Source organism: Apus apus, chromosome 7, assembly GCF_020740795.1.
Source record: "Apus apus isolate bApuApu2 chromosome 7, bApuApu2.pri.cur, whole genome shotgun sequence".
Lineage (NCBI taxonomy): Eukaryota > Metazoa > Chordata > Aves > Apodiformes > Apodidae > Apus > Apus apus.
In genome coordinates, this window is record NC_067288.1 from 6,431,031 (window position 1) to 6,458,174 (window position 27,144).

Here is a 27,144-nt window from a genome sequence, read left to right on the forward strand (position 1 = left end):
CCTGCCCGCAACCGACGCGGCGGCAGCGCGGGTGCAGCGGGCGCGTCCCGCAGCGGGCGGCCCCGGGCGAAGCCGCCCTCCCCGAAGATGGCGGCCGGCGGGCAGCGGAGCCGCCGGGCCGGGGGCGCGGCCACAGAGCGGCGCGGGGGGCGGGCCGGAGCGCCCCGCCGAGGCGGGCGGGGGGTGTCGCCATTTTGGACGGAGGCGGAGAGCGGGGCGGCGGCGGCGGCGGCCAGGTGGGGCGGCGGGGCCGGGGGGATGGCCGGGGGGGATGGCCGGTGAGGCCGGCGGTGCCTGGGTGGGTGGGTGGGCGGCAGCTGGCCGGGCGGGAGGCGCTGGGTGACGATCGGCGTCCCCGCGGGTGGCAGCGCGGCGGGTGACGGGGGCTCGGATCGCTCGTCTGCGGTGGGTGCCCTCGGAGCCCCTCAGAGAGGGGGGCTCGGCCCTTGTCACGCAACCTGCTCCTCCTCGGGGGCCGGGAAGGGGAGCGGGCGGCCCAGCGTGCCCTGGCTCCGCTCCGCGGGGCCCTGCTCCCGGCCCTGCCTGCTTAGCCTGAAGGAGACTTTTCCTCTCGCCGGGCTCCCAGCTCATCCCCTCGGTCCTGCGGCAGCCCCACCGCCCGGTCCTGGTCCCTTCTCCGAGAGGGAAAGGCGGGAGGGTCCGGGCTCCCCAGGCTTCCCTGCGTAGGTCTGGTCTCCGGAGGTGTCAGTCAAACAGGGCAACCGAGTGCTGGGCAGAGACCCCATCGCTGCAAGATAAACCCCCTCGGGCTGGGGAGGAGAGGCAGCCAGCGTGGCCCATTTCAGGGGAAGCCGGTGTGTCTCCCATGCCAATTCCAGAGGTGAAGTGGAAAGGTGGGGCTGGCGGTGGGGCTGGCGGGCACCCCCCTCGCTGCAGGCTGCAGCTGGCAGCGCCCGCTGCTCGGCTGGGAGCAGCCACGCCGAGATGCTGCAGAGGTTGGCGTGGGCTTTGGTACGGGCAGCATTTCTCTCAGTGACTCGGACACACCTGTGTCACCAAGCATGCGGTGCTGCAAGGGCTTGACTGAGTGCAGGAGGGTTTGTGCAGGGTGGTTTGTGCTGTAGAGGTTAACTCAATAAGGCCGTGCACTCGAAGAGCTGGCTCTCCTGATTGCACAAGGGCAGGAGGTGGGGTGGTCTCATCTGCTTAGTGTTTTGGATGCCACGTGCCAGGAAGGAGCCACTGCTTGAGAGAAGGCTCAAGGTTTTGGAGAGCCTGACCTGTAAGGGGCAGCCAGAGGACCTGGTTTCCTTTCTAGACATGAGAAAGGAAAGCTTTCACATCTGTTAGTACTTGCATGTATCTCTCAGGTCTGTCTTGGCACTAGGTTCGTTCAGCCTTTACTACTTTCCTTCCCATAGATAAAAAGTAAGGGAGCCTGAGTGGAGATACTGGGGAAGAAGCTCTTCAACAGCAGGTTTAGTGGCATGGGGACAGGTTGTGTGAGAAGCTGGCTGAGCCTCCAGGGCAAAGGGGGAAGATGTCAGAGCAAGTGTTGCAGCTTATCTTGACCTGGATCTTAAGGTACCTGATCCTCTCTGAGTGGGGGTGGGGGCTCTTGAGCTGCCTTTTAGCCGTTGGGATTAAAGAAATACTTAGTAATTGCTCCATAATGTTCTAAAGCCTGGCTTTGGCTGGCAGCCTTTTGTGTCACCTTTCATATAACTTGATCTTCTAAACAAATTCCCAAATGTTGCAACTAAGTGCGTGAAGCAAGGCTGGCTGTCCTTTTGCCTAGCCCTGCTAAGCCCATGATCAGTGCAGTAAGCTGAAAGCTGCAAAATAAACCTGGTGAAGGGGCAAGCACACACCCATCCATCTCGGCTGCTGGGAACTGGGTAAAGCCTGAGGAGTCCCATGTAGCTTGTGGTGGCTTCATTGTTTGTCCTGAGAAGTGTGTAGTTGTTCATGGCTTGGCTCTGTACGGGCAGTTCTTCAGCTTTACCTTCTCTGAGCTGGGTGAGATTGGGGATGATGGCCCATCTCCAGCTGCAGAGCACCTTTTGGTGCTAGGGTTTGCCTTTCCCTTGTTTTCCCTCCCGGATGGTTGGGCAGACACTGGAGCGCTCCGGGTGGTGCCGCTGATTCGGGTCGCAGCAAATGGGCCTCTTCCCTGTGCCGTGCCACAGCTGGCATGGTGGCTTGCCTGGTGAATCATGAGTGAATGCCATCGAGAGCTGAGCTTTTTGCAGACACTGTAGCATTAGCCCCACGTCTTGGCCAAGCTCCAGCTTGGGCAATTCCACTCGGACACTGTAAGTGCTCCCTGTCGCCTTTGCCCGGTGCGAGGCTCTGCTCTTCTGCCTGTGAGTTCTTGGAGACTTGTTAGGAGCTGTTACACAGCTGCTACTTTCACTCTCCGGCTGTTTTCTTGCTGGATTTGTTTGTAGAGCCTGACTGTGGGACTGTGAAAGAGACTCTGTTAATGCCAAGCAATTGATTTCTCCGTAAAAGTTGGCTTTATTTTTCCACCAGCCCCCCTACTCTGCCAGCTGCTGAGGGCTTGTGTGAGACGCAGCATAACTAGTATCAGTTTTGGAGTGTAACAATTATCAGCTGAATTAGTGATGGTTCATAACAAGATGGCTATAATTAGGTCAAGCTGTCTTGTTTGTTGAACTGCCCTTCAGCTCCCAAACTTGGCAGTGGGAATGAACTTTGGGCCTTTTTTAGGATTGCTGTCAGTCTCCCTTGGCGAAGAGCACTGGGAAACGGCGCCTTTGCTCCTCTCTCTGCTGCCAGAGCCCTTGGACGCAGACACACTGCTGTCCTCTCACTCTCACAGGGGCTGCTGAGCTGCCATGGGGAACACCACCAGCGAGCGAGTGTCTGGGGAGCGCCATGGCTCCAAGTCCCACCGCTCAGATGGCTCCGGTGCCCCCCACCCCACCAAGGAGCACCCACACAAGATCATGGTGGGCAGCACCGACGACCCCAGTGTTTTCAGCTCCCACGACTCTAAGGTAGGGTCTGGCCGCTGCCTTCCCTGTCCTGCCCTTTGGGGCCCTGGCTGGGGCTCCAGCTCACTGGCTCTGGAGGGCTGTGCATGACTATGTTCCCAGCCATGTGAGGGGTCTGTGGAGAGCTGGGAGGCTGGAGGAGCTCTGCAGTGTCCTCGTCTGGGATGTGCAGTTGGGCTGGTAGAGGCCGGAGGGAAGTAAAGATGGTTCCAGTTGTCTCTGTGTTTCAGTCAAGCTCTGGTTTTCTTTGCTCAGATTCCTGGGGAGAAGGAGTTTGTGTCATGGCAGCCAGATCTGGAGGAGTCAGTGAAACCTTCCCAACAGGCTCGTCCCACTGTCATCCGCTGGGCTGATGGAGGCAAAGAGGTCTTCATCTCTGGATCTTTCAACAACTGGAGCACCAAGATCCCACTGATCAAGAGGTAGCCAGTCCCTCACGTCACTCTCTGTTCTCCTCCGCTCCACTGCAGGGAGTGTTTTCCCTTCTCTCTGCTGCTAGCTGCTCCCTTTGCTCACCAGACTTTTCTCAGTTCACTCAAGCTGCAGGGTCTGATCACAAATCTGTGGTCACCATCCTCCCTGGGTGGTGCTGTGTGGTGGTGGGAACTTGGGAAACAGAGGGACAGGACAGGATGGGCCACTTTGCTTGCCCAGCTGGATGTCACGTAGCAGCTAATCCTGGCAGCAGAGCCCTGCCCAGGTACACGGCATCCACTGGATGCTGTCAGCTCTTCCCTTGGCTGTGGCATTACTCCACACCTTGTTGCACTGTTGCCAGGGAGGGTTGTTTATTTCTCACTCACATGTCCTCCTGCCCTAATGGTGTTCTTGCTGTTCTGCAATATATCTGTGATTTCTGTGGAAACTGAAACTGTGTAGGACTCTGGGCATAATCCCAGCAAATCATCTGGAATGGGTTTATCTCAATTGCAGGCTTAACAGAGCTGCTACATTTGCTGCCCCCATCCTGCAGTGCCAGCACGGGGTTTGATGTGTTGCCAGTGTGTCTTGCACAAGGTGTCTGCCATGCCATGCTCCTGGGAGGCTGGCCTGCCTCCTGTGCTCCTTGCAGCTGGCCTCCTCGGGGCTTGAGCCACGCTGCTGCTCTGAATTCTCGTGCTTTTCCTGGCTGATCCCTGATGATGAGCCAGCCTCACCCTCCTTGAAGGTGTTCGGGTAGAGGGCCTGGCAGAGCGGGAAAAAGTGTTGTTTTCTGGGAGCCTGTGGAAGGGCAGCATCCAGAGCATCGACGGGGTAATGCTGTCACATGTCTGTTCTCTCTGCACAGCCACAACGACTTTGTTGCTATCCTGGACCTCCCAGAAGGAGAGCACCAGTACAAGTTTTTTGTGGATGGCCAGTGGGTCCATGACCCGTCTGAGGTAATGCTCAAAGCCTGGTCCCTGCAGATCTGGTCTTCTGCAGGGGACTAGACATATAACTGAAGTAGAGGGAGAACAGGAAGAGCAGAGGGTATTGGCCAAAATGAAAGGGACACCTCCATCCCATGAGTCCTTTCAGAGCCTCATTCCTTGGACTTAGACGTGCTGTATGGGGCAGTGTCAGGGAGGTAATGGGGGGCAGGGAAACACCAGAAGACCTCTAACCCCAGTTTGGAATTGGCTACATGGAAAGGTGAGCCACGGGATCAGCACTGACTGGCAGGTACTCCTCCTAACTGAATCATGCAGTAGCAAGGTGGGAAGGAGAGGACACTTAGCCATTGACATGTAGCAGGATGGAGGATGAAAATAGGAGGTGTTGTAGGAGCCTAGGAGAAAAGGGAAATCCTCCCAGGGTAAACAGCAGAGATCTCCAAGCACAGAGCAGAGCTAGACACTGGCCACCTGTGCTCCAAGTTAATGGTGCAGAAAAGATGTCTTGGGCTACAAGGATCTAGGGAGCATCATGTGTTTCGACTAGAGGTGAACAAAGGAAGACTCTTACCTCAGTTCTTTCCAGCCTGTGGTCACCAGCCAGATGGGGACGATTAACAACCTGATTCACGTCAAGAAGTCTGACTTTGAGGTGTTCGATGCGTTGAAGGTGGATTCCCTGGAGAGCTCAGAAACCTCAGGTCGGGGTGAGTTTTTGTGTCACTACAGCTTTGCATGTGCTGTTTTCCACCTCCTCTGCTTTGAGAGTTGCTGCTCTGGGGGTGAACTGACCCCCTGAGCAGAGATGTGGGCCTGTAGTGTTTGGCAGCGTATCCTCAGCAGCCCACAGCTGAGGCCTTGTCTCCATGGAGGGGCTGTGCTGGTGTAACTGGTTCTGTGGCAGCACCATCCTGGAGCTGGGTCAGTGCCCGTGCTAGGCTGGGGCAGCCATTTCAGACTGGTGAACACCAAGAACATCAACCCTTTCTGTCTGCTCATCTGTGAGTAAGTCATTTGATCTGGGGTACAAGCAAGGCGAGAGCAGCATCCTGGTTATTTTCAGCAGTGACTCTTTGTTTTCAATCCAAGGTAATTTGTACTAGTGTGAGCACAGCAGAAACGACCTCTTGTGTTACAGCAGCAGGTTAGGTTACCACGTGGACACCAGCAGTGCTGGCTGGGTGTGTAATGCTGGCAGGCAGCTCAGTCGTGTCTTGGTCCAGGGCTCTCTGAGTGTGGCCTGCTGTCCCTGGTACAGACCTCATCTCAGATACAGCCTCAGCTTCACGTCCTTGCCCAGCCTGGGCATGAGATACTTCACTGGAAAGAAGACTAGCAAGCAGCAGGAGCTCCAAGGAGATGGAGCCCTTCCAGGTGCTGGCTGTTCCAAAAGCAGGTCAGACGTGGCTGTGAGATACAGCCAATCCAGCTTCCAGTGACCACAAGCTCCTGTGTTCCTCAGGGGGGCTGAGCAGCTGATCAGTTTGGACTTCCCATCTACCCTTTCAGGGAGCTCCTTGTCAGGCAGTTCTGCAGCACCAGGAGCATGCAGGCATGCTGCTTGCTGTGCCCCTGCTGCAAAGGATCCAGCTCTGGGGCAACCCAGTTGCTTGCTACAGACAGAGAGACCCAGCTGTGCTGAGAGTCACGCACAGGGGTCTTGGGGTGGATACCACAGGGTGCTTGTCTTGTGTCAGTGCACGTGCCAGCTTACAGCCCTGCTTGGGCCTGTACAGGGCTTGCCTGGCTGCTTGCTCTGCTGTGAAAAGGCTGAGCACATGGCCGTTGGTCATGGTAGATGTTTGTGCCTGAAAGACCCTGCTGGGTCCTTCTCAGCATCTTGGGAGCTGCTCTGTGCTCACCATACCTGCTTTAGCCATTTTATATCTCCTTCTGTCTCTTCTCTTTAGACTTATCAAGCTCACCACCTGGTCCTTATGGCCAAGAGATGTACGTATACCGGCCCGAGGAGCGCTTCAAATCCCCACCCATCCTCCCGCCTCACCTCCTCCAGGTCATCCTCAACAAGGACACCAATATCTCGGTGGGTAGCAGCTCACTGCCTGCATATGCAGAGCCACAGAGGGGCTTGAAGGGGAGTCCTGTCTGCAGGAAGCTCTGTTCTTTCCCTGTGACACTCCTCTCCTCCTAGTGTGACCCAGCACTGCTGCCCGAGCCCAACCATGTCATGCTCAATCACCTCTACGCGCTCTCCATCAAGGTAAGCTGGGTGGGGAAAGGGGGGCTGCTGTGGCTCCCAGGAGCCTGCAGCACCTACAGGGAGCAGCACCTGGACAGCCAGGGCATGGACACAGTGATGAAGGGATGGGAGGACCCACCTAAGGACAGTTTGGCTGCCTGGTGGTATGTGCAGAGGTGTAGGGTATGGTCTCCTCACAGCCACCCTGTACCTGCCTCCCTGAAGTGTGATGGAGCTGGGCAGCCCTGGGCTCTCTCTCCTATTGCACACAAGACCCTTCCATTACTCTGCCCTGGCTTCCTGTTGTGGGTGTTGGATGTGCCTTGCTGGCTGTGAGGCTTGGGACAGCAGGGATAGGCTGGGGCTGCTCCCCAAGCCAGCTGCCTTGTTGGCGCAGCCAGGCTGGGCTGAGCTCTCCCTCCTGCTCCCGCTGACCCTGTGCCCTCGCAGGATGGCGTGATGGTGCTCAGTGCCACGCACCGCTACAAGAAGAAGTACGTCACCACGCTGCTCTACAAGCCCATCTGAGCCGGGGCCTCGCCCACCCCCCACGCAGGACACCGAGCGCCGCTTTGTCTGCACACACTGGGCCACAGGACTGGGCGAGAACTGGCCCCTGGCTCCTACCTGGCAGGGACACAGGCCCCGTCGATGAGCCCAGGGCCACTGGGGCCTGTGACACTGTCCATCCTACTGGTGTGGTTTGATTTAACCCTTGGTTTCCACCCACCTACAGCTCCCCCTTGGCTTCTCTAAGTCTCTGAGGGCACTTTTGCTGCTCACCAGAACAGCCTTTCCTCGTGCCCAACATGGAAAGGACTTCGCTGTACCTGTCTTCTTCATCCTGCAAGGGCCCTGAAGTGGTCCTGGCACTGTCCCCAGGAACACGTCCTACCTTCTGAAGGTTGCTCTGCTGTCCTGGTGATGAGCCTTCAAGGCCACCTTGATCCCATGAGGCTCTGGGACACCTCAGCCGGCCACCTGCTCCCTGTCCTGCAGCCCTGGCTGTGGGGCTGCCCCCCTCCTTGTGCTCCCCAGCTTCGAGGTGGGCTCTCAGCTCTAGCTGAGAACCTCTGCCAGGTTCAGCGTCGAGCCAGCAAGATGGAGGAGAGTACAGCTGGATGCAGCCACGCTTACCTGCCGCCAGGACAACACCATCACGGACTGACCACCTGCCCCGTCCCCAGCATGAGTCCTCAGCATGGAGTGCTGCTGTGGGGCAGGGCTGACTGTCCCAGCCTGAGGGACACCTGCACACTCCCACACTGGAGGGGCCTGGGGAGAGTGGTGCAGGACAGGTACCCCAGGACCCCCGCTACACTGCCTGCTGCAGAGCAGTGCCACCTGACAGGGTTTTCTCTATTTATTACAGTATTTATTGTTCTCGGTGCTGCTGGCCTGGTGTTGGTGCAGGGCTCTGGAGCAGGGAGGGATGGGAAGGGAATGCCCACTGGGGCTGCTCTTGGGATGCTGGGGTGGGCTCAGAGCCACCCCCTTGGGGCCAGCTGGTGCCTGCAGCCCCTGCGCTGTGGGTGTGTTGGGGCAGGGGGCTGCACTGCTGCAGAGACGGGTGTGCCAGAAACACTACAACCCAAAGGAAAGCTTTATTGGGGACTCTGCAGCCACTGAACAGAACGCAGCATTTCTTACATCTTCCTCCTGCATGGGGGCCCTGACATGCCCAGGAGCCCCCAAAGCACGGCTTAGAAACCTCTGTCTATATACATATACATACATCCACCAGCAGGGACAGATAAGCAGCAGGGTTATGGGGTGACCAGGTCCTGGGGTGAGGGGTGCTTGGTGCAGAGGGCTGTGAGGCCCTGCTCTAAGCACTGTGGAGGAAGAGGGACAAGCACTGAAGCACAGGGCAGGCAGAGCCCAAGCCAGCAGCTGCTGCTGCAATGCTAAGCAAAGGCAGGTGGAGGGCACACAACCAAGACAGAAGCCACCACTAACTGCAGCACTGGGCACCCCAGATCCCTGTCCACCCCAGCCCTCAGCAGCAGGGCCAGGGTCTGCTCCAGCCCTCTGGTGTGGCACAGCTCAGCAGCCATTAGGCTGTTCCATGGCCAGGGGCATTGCTCCCAGCCCTGCCTGGGGCTCAGGCAACAGGCAGGACCTGCTGGGCCTTCACCTGGTGAGAGATCACACGTGGCAGTAAGGGGAGCATTGCCAGGGTAGGCCTGGGGACACAGAGGACAGGAAAGGAAAATGTGTCCTCTGTGTCCCCCCACACTCCCTGTACCTAGCTGGCCCCTCAGCACCCCCTGTCAGCCACCACTCTGCCATCTGTGCCCTCCCCAGGGCATCAGGGCTCACCAGGGCTAGGGCACCCAACCCTTATCCTGGGGTACATTTGGGGCAGACTCACCTCCAGGTTTGTCCTGGCCTTGCGCAGCACATTGTGGGTCCTGGTCACTGAGAGGGAGAGAGGGACAGGGTCAGTGATGTTCCTGCACCATGGAGCCACCCAGGCACACAGGGACCAGGCCAGCTTGGCCATGCCACCCCACAGCAGGACGCCACATACGCTGGCTGATGATGAACTGCTCCATGGTGTCCTTGAGCTGGGCCGTGCTGCGCAGCCGCTCAGCCGTGCTCTGCAGGGCATCCTCCCTCTCGGAGAGCTGGGCTCGCAGCGCCACGATCTCTCCCTGTAGCTCCTGCTCCTGGGATGAGACAGACAGCACAATGAGTGGTGAGCAAGCACCCAGCCCCACCGCCCTGCCAGCCCAGTGCTTACCTTGCCCCACTGCTGGGCAGGGCTGGCAGGCAGCACGGTGCTCCAGAAGGCGGCCAGGAGAGACACACACTCCTCCAGGACGCGGTGCAGGGCGCTGGCGCTGCCCCAGAGGTGCCCTGCGCCTGCCCACCCCAAGGCCTGCAGGAGAGGAATGCAGGGAGCAGGTGCTGCCAGGGTAACTGCACCCCACTGCTCCCAGGGACGCATTCTGACCAGCCCAACACCAGGGCAGTGCCCACAGCACTGGCAACAGCCCCCAGGCTGGGGGCTACCTGCCACTTGCCAGCCCTGCAAGGCTCAGGGGTGATATGGGGCTTAGGAGCTGCTTTATGCAAAGCCTGCAGAGTAGGGGCTGTCCCCCAGCTGCCACCAGCCCTGTCCTGCCCACACTTTACCTCTTTTCCCGGGAGCGGGCAGTGGGGCAGCCCAAGCGCCGGGCGTGTGAGACACATCAGCTCATGGGCCAGCACCTTCCCCTCCACAACGCGCTGCTCCAGGGCCCGGTACGTGTCCAGGCGGCTGATGACATGAGCCCCCGTCCGTCCCTCACTCTTCCTCACTGGTGCATCTGCCCCACCTGGCACTGTGGAATGAGCAGGGCAGGGTGAGGACCACTGCCTGAACCCCCTGTGGCCCTCTTGTCCCATGCCAGGGGCTTGGCTCTGCCCTGGGCTCTCCATCCTTGCTCAGCAAGGGTTCTGCCATGAATTTGTCAGGTCTCAGCAGCCCCTGAGGCACATATGTGGGCACGCTCCAGTACCCACCGTCCATCTGCCGGGCCACGGGCGTGTCAGAGGGCAGTGGGGAGAAGAGGGGAACTGCTGAACTTGTGCCAACATCCCGCACCGGAGGAGATGGGAAGCAGCCTGGAACAAGAAGCATCTGAGCCCCTGCAGGTGGCTGTGGGTCTGTGCCTGGGGCTGCTGGGGTCCTGCCCTTCCTCTCTACCTGCCAGCAGGGCACCCTGTCCCTCCTGTTGCCGCGACAGGAGAGATGCTTGGGCCCGCCCAAGGGTTGCAGAGGGGCCAGGCACCCCAAGACCAGGAGCTGGGCAGAGAGGCTGAGGCTGGTGGGGGATCCTGTACCTGCACGGGTCTCAGCAGAGGGGCCAGGAAGGCTCTCGTAGACGTGCAGCTCCGCACGCAGGGTTTGCAGGAGCAGGCGATGCTCCTCACCCTGCTGCTGCAGGAGTGTCACGGTGTGCTGCAGCCTGCAGAGGGGTGACACATGAATCCGGGGCCAGCCGTACCACTCAGCCCTGCTGGCCCTAAGACCACAGTGTCCCAAAGCTGACCTGTTGTTGTCCTCCTGCAGAGAACGCCGCTCGTCCCGGAGCTGCCGGGTGCTCTCTTGGCTCTGGGTGAGCTCCTCCACCAGCCTCCGCTGCTCCCCGCGCCGCCGGCCCAGCTCTGCTTCAGCCTCCCGAGCCCGGGAGCAGGCAGCCAGGAGCGCCTCCTGCACCCGCGCCAGCTCTAGGGACAGAGAACACGGAGGCGTCACTGCCACCCCGCTCTGCCAGAGCCCTCCGGGACCCTGGTGCCTCGGTCGTACCTTGGGAGAGCTGGTCACGCTGGATCCGCAGGGTGCGGTTGTCCTCACGCAGAGCCTGGTTCTCCCCGCTCAGCTGCAGCCCCGGCTCCAGCCCCTGGGCATAGACATCGCTGGGTGACCCTGCAAAGCGGGGGAGAGGTGCTGAGTCTCTCTCCCAACGCCCTGCCGTGCACGGGGAGAGTGCCCTCCCCACGCAATGGGGTGTGCAAAGGCTGCCCCCCACCCCGAAGTGCAGCCCCGCACCGCTGGTCCTGCCGGTGGAGGCCAGGCGGCGTTCGAGCTGCTCCCGCAGCCGGTCATTGGTGCAGATGGACTCCTCCAGGCGCTGGCGCAGGCTGCGGATCTCCACCAAGTGCTCCTCCAGCAGGTCAGCCCCTGCCACAGCAGAAGACGGGCAGGGATGGCTGGGGCACCTGGCCCGTGCCATCCTCACTGTCCTGCCCCAAACCAGAGCCATGTCCCTCAGCCATTCAGGTGCTGGCTCTCCTCCCTGTCCCCCCAACACCCAGCCAGGATGCTCCCATGCTCTCCAGCATGGACCTTACCCGTTAGCTTCTGGCTGGAGGGGTACCCTGATGGCAGGGCCCCGTAAAGCAGCTGGCTGGGAGGGGGTCCATCCCAGAGGGCACGGGTCTCGGTGGCCCTGGGGATCTCAGCCAGGCTCCGCAGCGCTCCATGTTGGCAGAGTGATTCTGGGGCTTTGCTGCCCTCTCTGAAGGGGCCCAGTGGGGCTGTGGGCTTTGCTGGTGCCACGGGCAGCCTCACACCTGCACACACAGGACAAAGCAGTGAGGAGGAGGACAATGAGCAAGGAGGAAGAATGGGGGAAACACTCCCACCACGTGCTTTTTGCCCCCTTCTCGCTCTGTGACGGTGCAGCCTCACATCCCCCCATGACTCCTACACAAAAAATAACCAAACCAGCCTTTATCCAGGGGCCCTAGAATGTGCAAGCACCCACACCCAGGGCCAATGCTGCCTCAGGCTGTGTCCATCCCACCCTCCAGGTCCTCTCCATGCGAGCACCACATGCCCCAGCTGTCCCCCAGCCAGAGTGATGGGAACCAAACCTGAAGCAGTAGCCCTGGGTAGCAGGAGAAGGGCCAGGGCAGGACAGGCAAGGTCAGAGAGGGTGAGGGGCCATGTGGCACAGCACAGCATGGCATGCAGGACACACAGGACCAACCCCATGCAGGAGGCTCACACTCACTTTCTCCCAGCTGCCTCCGAAGCACCTGCAGCTCCTGCTGAGCCTCAGCCAGGGAGCAGATGGGGGTCCCACAGCAGCCCAGGAGTGGAGCAGCTGCAGGAGTGAGGGGCCCAGCAGGCAGGAAGGGGGGCAGCTCAGGGGCCAGTGCAGGCAGGGGAGCACTAACGGGTTTAGACAAGGAGTCAAAATGAAGGCCTGGAGACAGGAGAGAGATGGGGAGAGATGTTAATCAGGCTCTGGTTTAGTGTGGGCAGGGACTCCTCTTCCCCAGGGGCACTAAGGACCATGGCAAGCCCCGAGCAGCCAAGTCTCCATGTCTGGAGACACTGAGCTGGGAGACAAGGCTTGTCAGGTCCCAGCCTTGCAGAGCTGTGGTACCATAGCAGGGCTTCCCAAGATATTCCCCTGCAGCTCAAGGTGCTGTGTGCTCACCCCCCCAAGCTGACACTGAGGCATGGTGCTCCAGGCACAGCCCCTGCCCAGGCCTGGTGGGCACCTACTGCTGCAAGGACCCACATGCCACAGAAGGCCTGCATGTCCCCAGCCCACTGTCGTGGCCCTGGGCACTGTACCTGTGAGATGGGCAGGCTCCTCGGGGCACTGGCTGCACTCACTGGCCACATCCCCATCGGAGCAGGGCTCCAGCCCCTCGGACACGAATGAGGTGCTGGTGGCAGAGCGGGATGACTCAGAGGGTGGGCGGCTGCTGCCTGGGGACTCACAGCGCTCCTGCAGCTTTGCTTCCAGGCTCTCAATCACCTTCTCCTTCTCCTGGAGCTCCCGGCTGAGCCTGCGAAGGCGGCCTATCACCAGGGCTGGCAGGGCCAGCCAATGCCCATCCTGCAGCCAGCCCCATCCCAGGTTGCCCAGAGCCATGGGATGCCCGGCCCAAGCCTGGGGCTCCCCATTTCTGGAGCGGAGGCAGCCCCAGAATGACCACCTGGAACAGAGACCCCCCACCCCAAGAGTAGTGATAGTCCCTGGGGTGCCCATGCAGAGCAGATCCCTCAGGTCCTCCCTGAGAACCAGTACCTCAGTGCCAGGAGTTTGTGGCTGGTTTTATCCTCCCCATCTTGTCGATCTCCTGAAAAACCAAACCAGAGCGGAGTCAGTGTCCCCATACCCCAGGCTGCCTGTCTCCAAACAAAGCCATAGCAGGATGGGACAGCACAGCTCAAAGCAGGTAGTCCACATGGCATGAGGCGTCCAAATATCCCCAGCCCTTCACAGCACCCTTCAAAGCGTCCCTTCCTCATCCACCATGCCCCACAATGTCCCTCCCCAAAGGTACTTACTGGTGCCCAGCTTGTCACTGAGCCTATCAGCCAGCTGCCTGCCCTGGGCCAGCTGCTCCCGGAAGCCCTGGCCCAGGTAATAGTCAATGTCGGTGCCACGGAGAAGATCCTCAAAGGACCTCAGGGCATCACGCAGGTGCTGGGCCAGGCTGTGGCTCACCCCACGGCCCTCCCGCAGCGTCTGCCGCAGGTGGGACAGCTCCCGAGCCTGTGCTTGGATCAGAGAGTCGTACTTCCTAGGAGGAATCAGCAAAGAGGGGGGTTCACAGGGCTGCCAGACACCCCAGAGAGCACAGCAGGGGTGGGGTGCCACGGAGGGGGGAGTCTGTGCACTGCCCACCTCACTGTGCAAACACCCAGAAGCCCAGCTGCAAGGGAAAGCATGCGACAAGAAGCCACCACTCGCAGGCAGCCCCTGGAGACCCCTGCCTGGTCCCAATTCCCACAGCCATACCCTGGCCACGTGGCAGACTGCAGCTCCTTGGGCAAGACCCCCCCCGGCTTGATTGCAGGCAGCTGTGCCTCCAGGAGGGCGACGCGGTGCACCAGGTGCTGCAGGTCGCGGCGTGCCCGCAGGGCGGGTGGGCAGAGGGTGCCGTGGCCATCGGACTGCCAGCCCTCGTCCTCGTCGGTGAGGCTGTGGGCCGGGGAGGCCAGGGCCGTGGGACCCGGCAGGGGTCGCTCGGCACCCGAAGTGTAGCCACTGGTGACGGAGATGGAGCGGGCACGGCGCTGCAGGCTCTGGATCACCTTGTTGGCATTAAGCAGCTGTGCCTTGAGGTCCTGGATGTGCTGGTGCAGGGCCCCCACGTCTGCTGGAGCCACGGCTTTCTGGGCAGCCTTGCCTGCCCTGCGCATCCCTGAGCGGTATGGGGACCCCAGCTCCTCGCCCAGGCTGAGCTCGCTGAATACATCTGGCTCCTCACACTCTGCAGAGGGAACAGAGCATGGTGTCACTTCTTCACGAAGGATAGGCAAGACACAGGGATCCCCGGATCCCTGGCTCTTCTTACCGGGGCTGGTGGTCTCATCCCGGTCAGCTTCAGTCTCACTCCTCCCACAGGTCTCATAGCCCAGGTCCTGGAAGTCCACCTGCACTTGCTTGCTGAGCTGCTGGGCGTGGGGTTCACCTGCTGGGCAGCCCCATCAGCTCAGGGCCTCCCTCTGGGCTGGATTCACCACCCCTGCCCCATGTACAGCACAGGGCACACCAGGCTTGGTGCAGACCACTCCCCCCCCCATCCAGCCCGGGGTTTTAACTCACGGAGCAGGACGTGGTATTTCTCCAGCTGCTCAGCCTGAGCCCGCACCACAGCCTCGGAGGCGGCAAGCTTGTCCTGCAGCTCCTGGCACTGCCTTTGTCCCTGCACCACTTGGGAGCACAGCTCTGCGCCCAGCCCCGGCCAGCCCCTGCCGGGTACTGTGCCCTCCGCCTGCCAGAGGGGACACAGCCTGTGAGCTCCCCATTTCCTCATCTTCATCCCCATCTTGGTCCCCTGTGCCTAGGGCACTTACATGGCTGCCATCTCCTCCGCCCAGGGTGCCAGGGCAAGGTCTCTTGGGCACATCATCCTGGGATCGTGCCTCCAGTGCCGGGCGTTTGGCAGGCACAGCTCCCCTCTCTCCCTGGCCATCCCCGCTGCCGCGGGCTGGGCTGTCCCCAAGGGCACTGCGGCTCTTCCGCTGCAACCTGCGGGGCTCGGGGGCCGGGGGGCTGCCCAGCCCAGCCTCCTCCTGCTCCCCACTCTCCAGCAGCGACGTGGCTTCACCCATCCGCTCCTTCAGCTCCGCGTTCTCCAGGCACAGGCTCAGCATCGCCTTCCTGGGGGCACAAGGCACCATGAAGGGAACGGCAGCAGCCGGGATACAGGGTACCCCCTCAAGCCACTGCCACCTGCTGGCTCCAGCGTCCCAGGGCTCTTGCCTGATATGGGAGATAGAAGAGAAACCAGCTTCCTCCAGCTGTGCCTTCAGCTCCCGCAGCTCCTCTTCAGCCCGTAGCTCCCGCTCCAGCACGGCTGGTTCCACACTCCCGCTCAGGGCCCTTTCAGTGCCCCCACTCTCCTTAGGGGCCCGGGGGCTGTTCTAGAGAGACAAAGACAGAAAGTAACAGGGACGTTTTCAAAGGGACTAGGAGGCGGTCAGGCAGTGCTGCAGTGCCCAGCTCTGCCACCGCTGTTCCCCGTGCTGTGCTGCCTTGACTCACGAGCTGGGTTGCCACGCCGTGAGCTGCCTCCTTCTTGGTGCTGCTGGTGAAGTTGGTGCTGGCATCAGCATCTGCGCCTGTGGCCTGACCTAGGGGACAGCACAGCACAAAGTGCTCAAAGCAGTGGCAACTGCAGCACTGCGTTGGTTCCCTCCTCCCCGGTGATGTCCGTACTTGCTTTCATACATCCCTGGTGCTGGGGCACTCCCAGCAGGACTGAGGTGTCCCCACTGTCCCCGAGTCCTGCCACTCGCCCTGCAGCTCCAACCCTGCACCGAGGGAGGGGACAGCCCCAGCTGCCACAGCCCCGGGGACAGCACCCTAGAAAGGCCACCTGCCCCATCCACATCTACCCTCACACCACCTTGTGCTTGCTGCCCCAACGCATGTGCACAGGTGTCACCCACCCTGCAGCCCCTTCACAAGCCACAGCAGCCCACGCTGGGGCAGGGACCCTCACTGGCACTACCCAGACAAGGCAGGGTCATGGGGGTACACCCAACAAAATTCCCTGCCTGGTCAGGGGCAGTTCCAGGAAGTCACTAACAGCCACCCTGCCCATGCTCTGCACTGACCTTGCAGAGCTGCAGCAGGGCATGGGGGGCTCGGACCCACCCTGACCCACAGAGCTGAGGGCACACTATTCTGCTTGCACACAGCTCTGCTCCGGCCCCTCTTGGTGCAGAGCCCAGAGTGAGGGCTTGCAGCCCTTGCCTGGGCAGCCTTCCTGCCACCCAGTGGCGGAGTCCTGCCTGCTCTGCTTAGGCTCAGACTGCCTGGGACATAAGTATATCCCCCATCCCTCTTTCCCCCAGGGAGAGGGGAGACCAAGACCATCCCCTGGGATTGTGCAGGGCCAGGTTTCACAGCTGCTTTGCCCATGGCCAAAGCCACCCATTAGATCTGGAGCTCCCAGGCAAGGCTGAACACAAAGCAAGGGCACACAGAGAAATCCTGGCAGCAGAGAGGCAAAACATCTCTGGTGAAGGAGAAGACAGCAGGGAAGCACACAGCTCCTGGGTGGGAGAGCTGAGGACCAGCCAGGATCACACCTTGCAGCAGGGCAGGCAGTTGCACAGCACACTGTACATAGAGATGGTGGCACACTTGGGAAACCCACTTGTGACAAGCAGCTGCTGGGAGGTTGCTAAAAACAGGGACAGCTCACTGCCAACAGACAACATCCTGTGTGGTGGAGCCTGTTCCCTGAAGCAGACATGCTCCAGGGAACAAGGACAGCTATCACAGAGAAGCAGTTCCAGGAGCCAAGTGCCTAGAGAGAGCTGGAAGTGGCAGCAGCACCCCAGTGAAGCAGCTCCAGTGGTGGCATTCAGCGTAGTCAAAGCACAGCCCTCTGAGCCCTTAGGGACAACCTGCCAGGTGACAAGCCTCCTAGGGGGGCAGCTCAGCATCTCAAGGGTGAGGGGATGCAGACCCTCAGCTGCAGGCTTTGCTGGGGGGCTGAGCCACGTGCACATGGCTCTCAAGCTGGGTGACCATGACTGAGAGGAAAGGGCAGGGTGGCTGATCTGGGGTCATGGAAGAACCACCTCTTATGCCAGGACACAGCACCCCACTTCTCACCATCACCCATAGCTCCTAGCACTCCAGGACTGGGGCAGAAAAAGGGACCACAAATCTTAGAGGTAAAAACAAAACAAAAGCAGGGGAATAGAAGGAGGGTGGTGCTGGGGGAGCAGGAAAGCATGCATGTAGGGCAGACTGTGCCCAGGCTGCTTTTCACCAAGTGCTTGAGCCCTCCATGGCAGCAGGAGCACATCAGGGTGCAAATTCAAAGGGAGAGGAGCTGCTCAGCTCTCTGGGTATTACCAGCAAAGGAGACTATGGAGATTAGTCAGCACTATTTTTCACACCTCGCCTGAAGGCAAAAATAGTTGCAGGGCTTGAAAATTGCACATGGCCCACAGGCACAGGACACCCAGGTGCACTGGCTGCATTGGAAGCCTTCACACTGCTGGGAACAAGGGAATGAAAGCAAGATTGCCATGGAGATTGAGAGAGGAAGAAGAGACCTCCATGAAGAGCTACGAGACAGCACAAAGCACTGCAGCTTGACAGACAGTGCTCTCAGGCATGGAATGCTCAGGCTAGTCCTCTCCACAGGGCAGAGGAGTGCAAAGCCAGGGATATCAGGGATGAAAGGGGGCCCTAAAGAACAGTGGAGAAGTTGGGTCACAGCAGCCTAGGACAATGCTTCTACAGGACACTTGACAGCAGTGATGCTAGTACAGGCAAGGACAGATCTGTAGCAAAACACACACAAGAAGAGATCAGAGCTGCCGGAACACCAGCCAAGACTGCCCTCGTGCCAGGCCAATGAGTCTGTGCTGGGTCCTGGGCTCCACAGTTCCCAAGGGACCAGGGAGCCAGCCGGGTATCAAAGCCAGGATGGAGGAAGGAAGGTGGAAAGATAATAACAGGGACACAAAGGCTCCTACAAAGTGAGAGGCAGAAGGATAAAGATAAGATGGTGCTACACAGAGAAGTAAGAGGAAGGGAATGAGATGAAACACCAGAAAGGAAAAGCTAACCAAGTACCAGAACTGCCCAGCAGCCACCAGCTGTGTCCCTTCAGGTCACACAAGAAGTGCTGAACTCACCACACAGCTCGGTGCTACCAGAGTAGTGCTGACTTGCTGCGTCTGAAGGGAGAGCTGTGCTGCCTCCTTTCCCTGTCTGAGGCAGAGAGGAGAAGACCTCAGCATGGGTGCAAGGCGTGGGATGGTCAGTGCCATGTGAAACAGTCATGAAATGTACAGTAGAGCAGCCACAGGTCCAGGTGGCACAGCCCAGCAAGATGGAGCTCTTCTGTTCCACCCACTCCTAGCTGAGTTCCCCCAGCAAGCAGAAACAGATGCTCAGAGGTACAAAATTTGCTCTTGACACCCTGGGAAGCGATTGAGCATGAGACAGCTGATCCATAGTCCACTGTGCATGGGAAGTGCTGGGCATTCAGAAAGCTGATGCTTTTGCTTTTCACCTCTCAAACCAGCCCAAAAACTCCCAGAGGAGGTGAAAGATGCCCTAGAAAAGGTATGCAGTGGTGACATGTGGGATTGTCCCCAGCAGAGCAGAAATAGGGGCCCACTGCCCAAGGGGCATGTGAAGCCTGTGAGTGAAATGTGTGCATACAAGGGAGGGAGCAGACCCAGCCCAGACCCTGGGAGCAGGGACAGGTCTCAGTCACTCCAAACCATCTGTCAAAAAGAGAAGGAAGCTCTCCCTTGAAGGCACTCACAAGCCAGGCTGAGACAACTTAGAATTAAGGGGGGGAAAAAGAAAAAAAAGTCAGTAAATCATCAATACTGGAGTAGGATCTGGTTTAAGCATAAAGTGAATTGTTGGTTCTACACTCAAGACTCCTGTTAGAGCCCCACAAAGTGCCACGAGGTCTTGTTGCCCTTCCCAAATTCTCTGGCTCTAGAACCCACTTTTCCATAAATTCCTTCTCCTTTTGGACCAGCCACCATCAACCCAAGAGGGGGATATCACTGGGTAAGAAAAATGGTGAGGGAATACAAAAACTCACACTCATGCACTTGGGAGATGATAGAGAACATCTGGTGTTTCCTTCGGAGAAAGGGAATCTTTATTTGGCCCATGGGGGTGGGAGGAGAAGGGAGATGAGGGAAATCAACTAAAATGGAATGATTCGGATGTGCAAATACATCAGTGGCCACCAGGGTGGGTCAGACAGGAACACACACGAGACACAGGTGGATTGCACTGATCGCCGTTTCTAAAGCAGCTCAAAAATAAAACCAAGAAGGGCCTGCACCAGCTCTACTGTACCGTGACCAAGAACCCAAGCAACCCTCCCAGAGTCAGTGAGACAGGCTGGCTGGGTTAGTGCACCGTTTCCGTGGCGGGCGGGCGAGCGGCAGCGCTCAGAGGGCATGCTGGGGTAGGACTCTCACACGCTCCTGTTCCCCACCTCCTATGTCGCCCTGCGTCTCCAGCCTGCTCAAACGCTCCAAGCTTCTTCCAAGAGCTTCTTCCAGCTGTCCCCGCAGCTCCTGGACCCCCTCCAGCTCCACCTGCAGGGTGTGGTCTCTCGCAGCGCTAAGGGGACGCGCCGCACAAGAGGGAAGAGGGTTAGACAGGCTGCACCACGTTGGCCCCTCCATCCTGGAATGTCACTTCTGCCAGGCACAGGCCCCGCCTGCTCTCCAGGCAGCTCGGCCACCTCTTGCCTCACCTCTAAACCCCCCCCAGAGCTCAGCCATCCCCTAAAAAGGCTCCAGCTCACAGTAGGGGACCCCTAGGCACAGCTGTTCTTCAGTACTTACTCCAAGCACTCCACTTATGTGCTCTCTTGCTATCAGGTAGCTCAAATATCCCAGAGGCTGCAGCCCCATGAAGGGCAGGGGATTAATGCAGGGGACACAAGGGACAGCAGAGCAGGCCAGGCTGTGCCATGGGACAACCGCCTGGATAAGCACCTAGATAGATCCTTATCAACCCAACAGCTGGTCGGGAATTGGACAGCAGCCTCTGAAAGGTGGCCAAGTGAGGGTGAGAAGCTGAGCTGGGAAGGGGAAGTCAGAACAGAGATGGAAATCCCAGGGCCTGAACAAGAGATGGCAGGGGGGGAGCTTACACAGCATTTAAAGTTGGCCTCTGCAGCCTGTCCAAGTGAGGAAGGCAGCCTAAAACTCCAACTCCTGAGCCCACGTTTGTCTTGATTCTTTGCTTAAACTCCCTCTTTCCCACTGAGGGCTCTCAGATTTGCAGGATGATCACTGCTCCAGGGATTGCCCCACTGGACCACCCACACTTGCCCCAGCACGGAGCCAAGGCAGCGCTGCTCACCTGTCTGGGTGTGTGTGAAACTTCACCAGGCTGCCGTAGAGCTGCCTCTCTGCCTGGAGAGCCTCATTCAGCCGATTCCTTTCAGCCACCAGCCCTTCCAGCACCAGTAACAACTGGTTGGAGAGAAAAGACAAGATGCAACACATAAAAGAGAGAAATGGAAAGAGGCATCTAGCTGCCCCAGAGAAACAGGGGCTTCCCCTTCCTCTCTTGCTTGTGTCCAAGTGATCAAGTTGATCTGTGTCAGCCCCAGATTCCCGAAAGACTTTGCCCCTGAGACAAGTGCTGAAGGCAACCAATCTTCTGCTTTGTTTTCCCCCTACTATACACAGCCAGCTTCCAAGAACAAGGACATCTAAGCACATCCAAAGGCTGAAAAGAAAGTCTCGTAACTGAGCGCCAGCAGAAATATAAACACATCTGAGCTTGGTCCTCAGGGCACACTACCTGCTGCTTTCTGCTTCCAGTAGCCTCCTGTCCTTGTGACTCTGCTATGGCGACTTTCTCCCGAAGCACCAGCACTTCTTCTGTCAGCCTTTCCATGGCTGGAATTTCTTCGGGATCCACCAGCTGCATCTGCAGATCCTGAAAACCAACAGCAGGAGGGCTCAGTGAAGAGGGGATCAGTAACAAGGACAGCTGGACCTTCGTAATCCTCCCTGGAATGCAAGTGCCAAAAGTTTCCAGTGTTTGGGAAGACCCAGGTCTCCTAAGAAAGAAACCTGAAGCACCCAGAATGTATTAGGCACACACAACAGCCTGGAGCAAGAAATGAGAAGGGATATAATGGACACAGCAGAGAAAGAAGAGACTCCTCTGCAGCTTTCCAGGTGGAACTGACCCACCACAGTGCATTATCTCACCTTGATGAGGTCCTCTTTCATCTGGATGGTCCTGGTCAAGGACTCTATATCTGAGGCCTGCACCTGCAGCTCTTCCTCCTGCGTGGCCACCACAGACTGGAGAGCAGCAAGCTCCCGCTAAGGAGGGAACAGAAGTCCATGAAAGTCTTCAGAAAGCCAGACCCCACTGCAAGCTGCCATCCCATTTCTCTCACTGGGGGTCCCCTCACTACAGGAGGTCCAAAACCTCCAGCAAGGGGCAGCCCAGTGGTCTCCTGTAAGCAAGAGAGATCAGCACTACAAGCTCACCCTGCTTTCCCTCTCCTTCTTTGCCATTAGCTCCAGCTCCTCTTTGGCATTAAGAAGATCTTTCTCCAGCTCTGCTGCTAACGTTGTAACTGCAAAGACAAACTGGTTACTGCAAGGTTACTCTGTGTCAGCTCCAATGCCAGGATCAGACAGAATTCCCCTTTGGCAAGACAGGTCTATGATGCTCATGCTTCCCACCACACTGCCTCTCAGGAAACACTCTTCCTTCCCTGCTTGATCTCTAAACAGCAGCCCAAGGCAACAAAACATCCCAGGCCTGCTGTCCTACCTCTGGCAAAGTTTCCCCAGGGCAAACCCAAACCAGTTGCACTTGTCTCAGCCCAGCCTGAACCATAAAGTCAAAAACCCTTCATTGGGCAGCATCAGCTCTTGAGTAGAAGCACCTTACCTCAAATCTGACACCAGCCTCTCTCTTTCCTGTGCTCCCATTCCCAGACATCCCTGAACCATCACCCAAAGGGAAGGCACAACTTCAGTTCAAAGTACTCACTCTTGGTCAAAGCTCTCTGTTCTCTCTCACAGTTTTGTGCAACCACATTTCCCCCACAGCAAAATGCCCTTGTCATGTTTAAAGACCTTGAAAGAAGCTCTGACTATACTCACCTTCCCCTGTCCTGCAGCTGTTGTCTGCTTGCTGGGGTCTGGCAATGGCTGTAGCTCCACAAGCTCTTTGCAGTATTTCCTAAAAACATAAAAGCCTCCAGGTTTTCATCTTTATGGTGAACAGAGCACTCACAGCTTCCTCAGAGCTCCAGGAATGCAGCAAAGCTACTGGCTGCTTTGCTGATGCCTCTGAAATGTGAGAAACCAATGAAGGGGACCTAGCCAGGCAGCAGGAAAAAGTTAATTTCACCTAACCTAGAAGCTCTGGCCTTGTTTTGTTTTATTTGGCACTAGGAGGTTGCTGGCAGTGAGCATCTTCATAGTAAGGATTACAGAGGTTTCACTCAATTGCAGCAAACCCATCTTCCAACTGAGACTCTACAGAGACCTACATCTTCATCCAAGATGTGGCCCAGAAGGATCACACAGGAAGGATAATACAGAGCTTGGCCCATATACATGTCCCTGGAAGTCTCTAGAGTTCACTTTGATCCTGGGAATAGAAATAGCAACCTGTTTACAGCTGCTTAAAAGCATTCAACATGTCAGCTCACCAATATGCCATTAACAGCTGTTAGGCAGGAGCATGGCATATGTAGCCTTGGAGTTGTGTACAGCCTCAAAGGGGGTTTTAGCAAAGCTGCTTTAAAAATACCAACTCCAATTGTGGAAGAGACAGCAAACAGCCAGCAGGCTCTGCCAAGAATTAGTGGGACCTAAAATTAGCTCTCTTGTGCCCTCCAGAATGTGACAATGTCAGGGAGGGGATTACAATACAGCGAGGCAGCCCAGCCCAAGGAAGGCCTGGGTCAATGCTGGAGGGTCAGAGGGTGGATTTCTTTCATACTCTCACATGCCCTACCGACTCAAATACTGCCTGATCAAAACAAAAGGAGACACTGAGTGACGAAGGCTGGTGGAATCAACATCAGAATACTCAGGCAGCACTTCTGCTCTTCAGTTGCTTCTCTTCCTCCTACAGAAAGTCTCTCCTGTAATCCTGCTTTCACTCCTATCATTCTCTGTTGTGCTCTCTCCCATTTCCTCCTGTGCCAATTTGTTCTCCATGGAGCTCCAAGGCCACGGGCAGAGAAACAGTGCACAATTCTTACTTGTATGGGCTGTTTGTCCTGCTGCAACAGCCTGGCACCAGCTGACTGGGTCCCCACAGGCTCCTTCCCCAACAGATGCTGGCGCAGGAACTGTAACTCGCAGCTCCTTTCGGTCAGAGCCCGGGAAATCTTCTCCGCAGCCACCTGATGGAGCAGGAAGAGTAACAGAAGGCAGGCTTGTGATCAGGGGTGGGATCCATCTCCCTCACCTTCCTTAGGGACTAAGGGAAACAATGTTTATCTGCTCTGTAAACAAGCCTGGGAGATACTGCTCCTGGCCACTCAAGAGTGACTCTGCTGCAGTCCTCCCATCTCTAGTTGCCAAGTAAGCCTCAGCCTCTCAGCCTACCGAGGAACAAGATCCTCAGTTTCTCTCATTTCCTTCAGGATTGGAGAAAGACAGAGGACAGACAGAGAGGAGCAAAGGGTGCTTGACCTTTTAGCCCCCTTTTTCTGAAACTTGATGTGAAGTATCTTTGGTAACACTGAGCCACACCCAGTGTGCAAGAGCAGGCACAGTAGGAGCTGTGGCTCTCTAGGTGGCAGTTACCTGCTGAGGCTCATGCACTAGTCTGACTAATGTGTAAGTTCGGAGGCAATGAGCAGAGCTTCCTCAGACTTCTGAACTATAGTAGAAACAGCTCAGAGCCTTCCTTTCTGATCTGGTAACACCCACATGACGCAGCAATCCTCCCACAGACCCTTTGCTGCCCCAAGCCTAGGAGCACATATCTTTGGAGAATTTGAACCTCCTTCCCCACCCCACACAGACAAACCCTGCCCAGTCCATTTAATGACAGGGACCTGACACCTGAACACTGCTACAAGAACTGCTGCTTCATCACTGCTCCCAGGCAATGGCTTGAGACCAACCTAGGAACAGCTGGCAGCATCTCATGTTGTTCTGCAATACTCAGCAGCTCCACCAGACTACACCAACAGCAGCCAGAGAGCAGCTGATATTTGCTAACTGTGAGGCAGAGCCACCCACCCAGGCATCCCAACTGCGGCACCGCACGCAACTCACTCTGCTCTGCTGCTCCTTGGCGCTCACAGCCTGCAGCAGCTCCCGGATTTCAGCATCATGCTCCATGGTCTGACAGTTCCTGTCACTGAGGAGATCCTGAAGCATCTTCTCCTTGTGCTGGAGACGCAAGCACAGCTCCTCTGCTACCTCGCTCTGTCCTGGGCCCAGCTTGCACAGCAGAGTTGCTGTAAGCTCCTGAGCAAGTGGGAGGAAGGTAGAGATGGAGTGACATTGCTACCATCAAGCTGCAAGCTGGTCAAGGGCCAACAGTTCTTCAGCCTGCACGTAGCTGAGAGAGCAGCACCTCAGCAAACACAGGTATTTACAGGTGCCAAAAGCAGCCAGCTTCCACAGCACCAGGCACAGGGTCAGGAGGTTCTAGTTTAGAACCACTCTCTCTGCAGACCAACTGGCTGAAGGCTCAGGAAGCCAAGCTGAGGCCTTACCTCCACTTCCTTGTTCCTATCATGCAGGCAGGTCTGCAGCTGCTGGATGATCCCCTCCTGCTCCCTCTGCCTGCTGCAGGATTTGGCCTCAATCTCCTCCTTCAGCCAGCGGAGGTTTTGGCAGGTTGCTGAGACCTGCTCTAGTTCCAGTGTTTTGGCTTTCAGGAGGCTCTCCAGGCTCTGAGGACCACAAAAGAAGCAGCTCAACCAGGGATAGGGATTATCCTGAATTAAGCAGAGCTGGAAATACTAGTCTCTCCTGCCAGTGGAGTCACACAGATTCAACTCCCCATCCTCTCCAGACACCACACTTGCCTCTATACCCAGCCTAGAAACACAAATGACCCAGGAATGTGCCTCACACACAGAGCCAGGTGTCTCAAGGCCAACAGCCTGCAGATGCTCTCCCCAGCAACAACCAGAGCATTCACAGGAATGTCTGTCTGGCACCACACCACAGCCAGGCTGGACTCTGTATGTCCAGGTACAAGCACTCACATGAATGGTGGCCTCATTGCTGGACAGGACATTGCGCAACCTCTCCAGGTCACCTCCACGCTCCCTTATAGAGAGATGGAGCTGTTGCAGCTCTTGCTCCTTCTTCTCCAGGGCACAGAACTTCTCATCTACTGCTCGCTAGGATGAGAGAGGGTGTTTGCTCAGAATGGGGTGTTAGGGCTCTGCAGCCCACCACTTGCTTTGTGGGACACCTCAGCTCTCCCTTTCAGAGAAGACTCCTCTGGAAGGCTGAGCAGTGAAGGGCACGCAGAAGACACAGTCACCTCTTGGGTCAGCCTCAGGATCCACTGCTGATGGTAGCCCAAAGGCTGAGCCACAGGAAAAAAAGGGAGACATCACCAACAGACTGTGCTCACCTCCAAAGCTGCATCCCTGTCACTGACTCGCTGCTGAAGCTTCTCCAACATAGCATTCATGGCTGCAGGGCTCTTGTCCAAGCTTTGCTGGCATTGCAGAAGTTCCCTCGATTCCTAGAGGTCACATACAGACACCCACAGTATAACTGTTTGTCCAGAAATGCCCCAGAGAGCACCACAAAAGAATCAGGGCTAATTACCTCCACCCTACACCTGGTGGGCTCCCTACATTAAAGGGTAGGCCAGTCCCAGCACCTGGAGCTGTTTAATCAGTGCCCACCAGGGCCCACCAGGCATTCCTATGGGCTGAGGTACTCATATACCTTCTTCCTGATCTTGGGAGCCCAGAAACAACCCTTTCCTTCCCTTCTTCAAAGGATGTGAGAGCTAGACTAACTTTTGTGTTGCCAAATACCATAGGAGGAGCAGGGACCTGGCTAGTTAAGCTCAGCTTGAATCTTTCTGCATCTTACCTGCAGCAGCTGTTCCTTGCGAGCCAGAAGCTGACTCAAACGCTGAACTCTCTGCTCCTGGGCCTGCAGCTCACGGCATTTCTCCCACTCCACAGTCTGGAGCTGCTGAGCCTTGTCCTGCAGCTCTGCCTGCAGCTGCTGTACCACAGCACGCAGCTCCTGCAAGGGAAAAGCAGATGCCTTGGCAGTCAGTCTCAACAGACCTGTAAACAACAGGCCAATCTGAAGAAGCCAAGGGCTGTGGGAGCAGCCAAAAATGCTCTGCAATACCATGACTTTGTGGGGGTTTTGTTTGTTTGTTTGTTTTTTTTACAACTACAACTGCTTTTACAATTCAAAATACACTTTCATGGTGATGAAGCTGGAATTTATTTCATTTCCTAGGGTATCTACTCATGTAAACCCCTTGCTCTGACCACACGCAGCGTTACAGCCCATCACAGCTATACCTGTGCAGCAGCAGACATTAACTTTGTAACATCACTAAGAGAGATGGGACATTTGCACCAGCCAAAGCCATACAAGTGACAACATACCCACTGTCAAGTGTCTTTACTGATTCTAAATCCTCAGATAAAAAACTAAGGAGGGTGGAGAACTGTTCAGGCCATATACGACAAGGCATTAGGCAAGCGTGTCCAGATTGGTGCAGGCAGAAACGGCAACTGAGAGCAGAGTACTGACTACACCAGTGCTTCAAGTCATGTAACCCCTGAGACTTCCAGGCTAAATGTTTCTCATACCTGGTTATGTTTCCAGGTTGCCTCTTTCTGCTGCTCTTCCTCATGCACCATGGTCTCAAGGTGCTGGGTTGCTCTCCTGGCTTCAGCCAGTTGATGGTCTTTCTGGCGCTGAGCTCTTCTCAGTTTCTGCACCTCCAGCTTGGTGCAGAAAAGCGCGTTCTGAAGATCTAGCAGTGACATTTGCTGCTCCTGGGATGGGAGTGTGCTCTCTGACACCTGAGAAGAGTGAGAAGCAGAGAAACTTAAAGATGCACTTCCTGAGAGGGGATTTAAAAATCAGGATCCCCGCAGGAGG

The 27,144-nt window shown here is 57.3% G+C and overlaps 2 protein-coding genes across 11 annotated transcripts in view; one reads left to right on the forward strand and one right to left on the reverse strand.

The window, feature by feature from the left end:
* Positions 1 to 142: 142 nt before the first annotated feature.
* On the forward strand, positions 143 to 7,946 carry PRKAB2 (protein kinase AMP-activated non-catalytic subunit beta 2). 6 transcript variants are annotated; one of them, XM_051624752.1, is made up of 9 exons: positions 442 to 1,545; positions 2,077 to 2,276; positions 2,807 to 2,984; positions 3,237 to 3,403; positions 4,270 to 4,363; positions 4,944 to 5,064; positions 6,268 to 6,401; positions 6,510 to 6,578; positions 7,008 to 7,946. In XM_051624752.1, the coding sequence occupies exons 3-9, from the start codon at positions 2,823 to 2,825 to the stop codon at positions 7,083 to 7,085; spliced, it is 825 nt and encodes a 274-aa protein (XP_051480712.1). In that variant the 5' UTR covers positions 442 to 1,545; positions 2,077 to 2,276; positions 2,807 to 2,822; the 3' UTR covers positions 7,086 to 7,946. The 6 variants fall into 6 exon arrangements, with proteins under 6 accessions (XP_051480711.1, XP_051480716.1, XP_051480713.1 ...); XM_051624751.1 differs by lacking the exons at positions 442 to 1,545; positions 2,077 to 2,276 and adding an exon at positions 143 to 236; XM_051624756.1 differs by lacking the exons at positions 442 to 1,545; positions 2,077 to 2,276 and adding an exon at positions 143 to 236 and having other exon boundaries at positions 4,944 to 5,058.
* A 196-nt stretch (positions 7,947 to 8,142) lies between these two features.
* Positions 8,143 to 27,144, reverse strand: part of LOC127386965 (myomegalin-like) — a 33,954-nt gene continuing 14,952 nt past the window's right edge. For 3 of the 5 annotated variants that reach the window (XM_051624744.1, XM_051624742.1, XM_051624739.1), the window contains 34 exons: positions 26,850 to 27,065; positions 26,107 to 26,265; positions 25,634 to 25,747; positions 25,257 to 25,394; positions 24,759 to 24,938; positions 24,313 to 24,507; positions 23,286 to 23,429; positions 22,174 to 22,252; positions 21,550 to 21,638; positions 21,262 to 21,378; positions 20,846 to 20,983; positions 20,399 to 20,511; positions 19,521 to 19,648; positions 15,566 to 15,654; positions 15,284 to 15,444; positions 14,875 to 15,181; positions 14,624 to 14,792; positions 14,373 to 14,492; positions 13,814 to 14,288; positions 13,360 to 13,595; positions 13,097 to 13,148; positions 12,637 to 12,854; positions 12,065 to 12,259; positions 11,400 to 11,621; positions 11,098 to 11,229; positions 10,855 to 10,974; positions 10,598 to 10,775; positions 10,389 to 10,513; positions 10,068 to 10,169; positions 9,699 to 9,886; positions 9,304 to 9,441; positions 9,091 to 9,229; positions 8,932 to 8,978; positions 8,143 to 8,694 (listed from right to left, as the gene is read on the reverse strand). In XM_051624744.1, the coding sequence (XP_051480704.1) occupies positions 8,662 to 8,694; positions 8,932 to 8,978; positions 9,091 to 9,229; positions 9,304 to 9,441; positions 9,699 to 9,886; positions 10,068 to 10,169; positions 10,389 to 10,513; positions 10,598 to 10,775; positions 10,855 to 10,974; positions 11,098 to 11,229; positions 11,400 to 11,621; positions 12,065 to 12,259; positions 12,637 to 12,854; positions 13,097 to 13,148; positions 13,360 to 13,595; positions 13,814 to 14,288; positions 14,373 to 14,492; positions 14,624 to 14,792; positions 14,875 to 15,181; positions 15,284 to 15,444; positions 15,566 to 15,654; positions 19,521 to 19,648; positions 20,399 to 20,511; positions 20,846 to 20,983; positions 21,262 to 21,378; positions 21,550 to 21,638; positions 22,174 to 22,252; positions 23,286 to 23,429; positions 24,313 to 24,507; positions 24,759 to 24,938; positions 25,257 to 25,394; positions 25,634 to 25,747; positions 26,107 to 26,265; positions 26,850 to 27,065 (5,256 nt within the window). In that variant the 3' untranslated portion in view covers positions 8,143 to 8,661. The remainder of the gene's footprint in view (positions 8,695 to 8,931; positions 8,979 to 9,090; positions 9,230 to 9,303; positions 9,442 to 9,698; positions 9,887 to 10,067; positions 10,170 to 10,388; positions 10,514 to 10,597; positions 10,776 to 10,854; positions 10,975 to 11,097; positions 11,230 to 11,399; positions 11,622 to 12,064; positions 12,260 to 12,636; positions 12,855 to 13,096; positions 13,149 to 13,359; positions 13,596 to 13,813; positions 14,289 to 14,372; positions 14,493 to 14,623; positions 14,793 to 14,874; positions 15,182 to 15,283; positions 15,445 to 15,565; positions 15,655 to 19,520; positions 19,649 to 20,398; positions 20,512 to 20,845; positions 20,984 to 21,261; positions 21,379 to 21,549; positions 21,639 to 22,173; positions 22,253 to 23,285; positions 23,430 to 24,312; positions 24,508 to 24,758; positions 24,939 to 25,256; positions 25,395 to 25,633; positions 25,748 to 26,106; positions 26,266 to 26,849; positions 27,066 to 27,144) is intronic. The other 2 variants (XM_051624741.1, XM_051624743.1) reach the window with 2 other exon arrangements.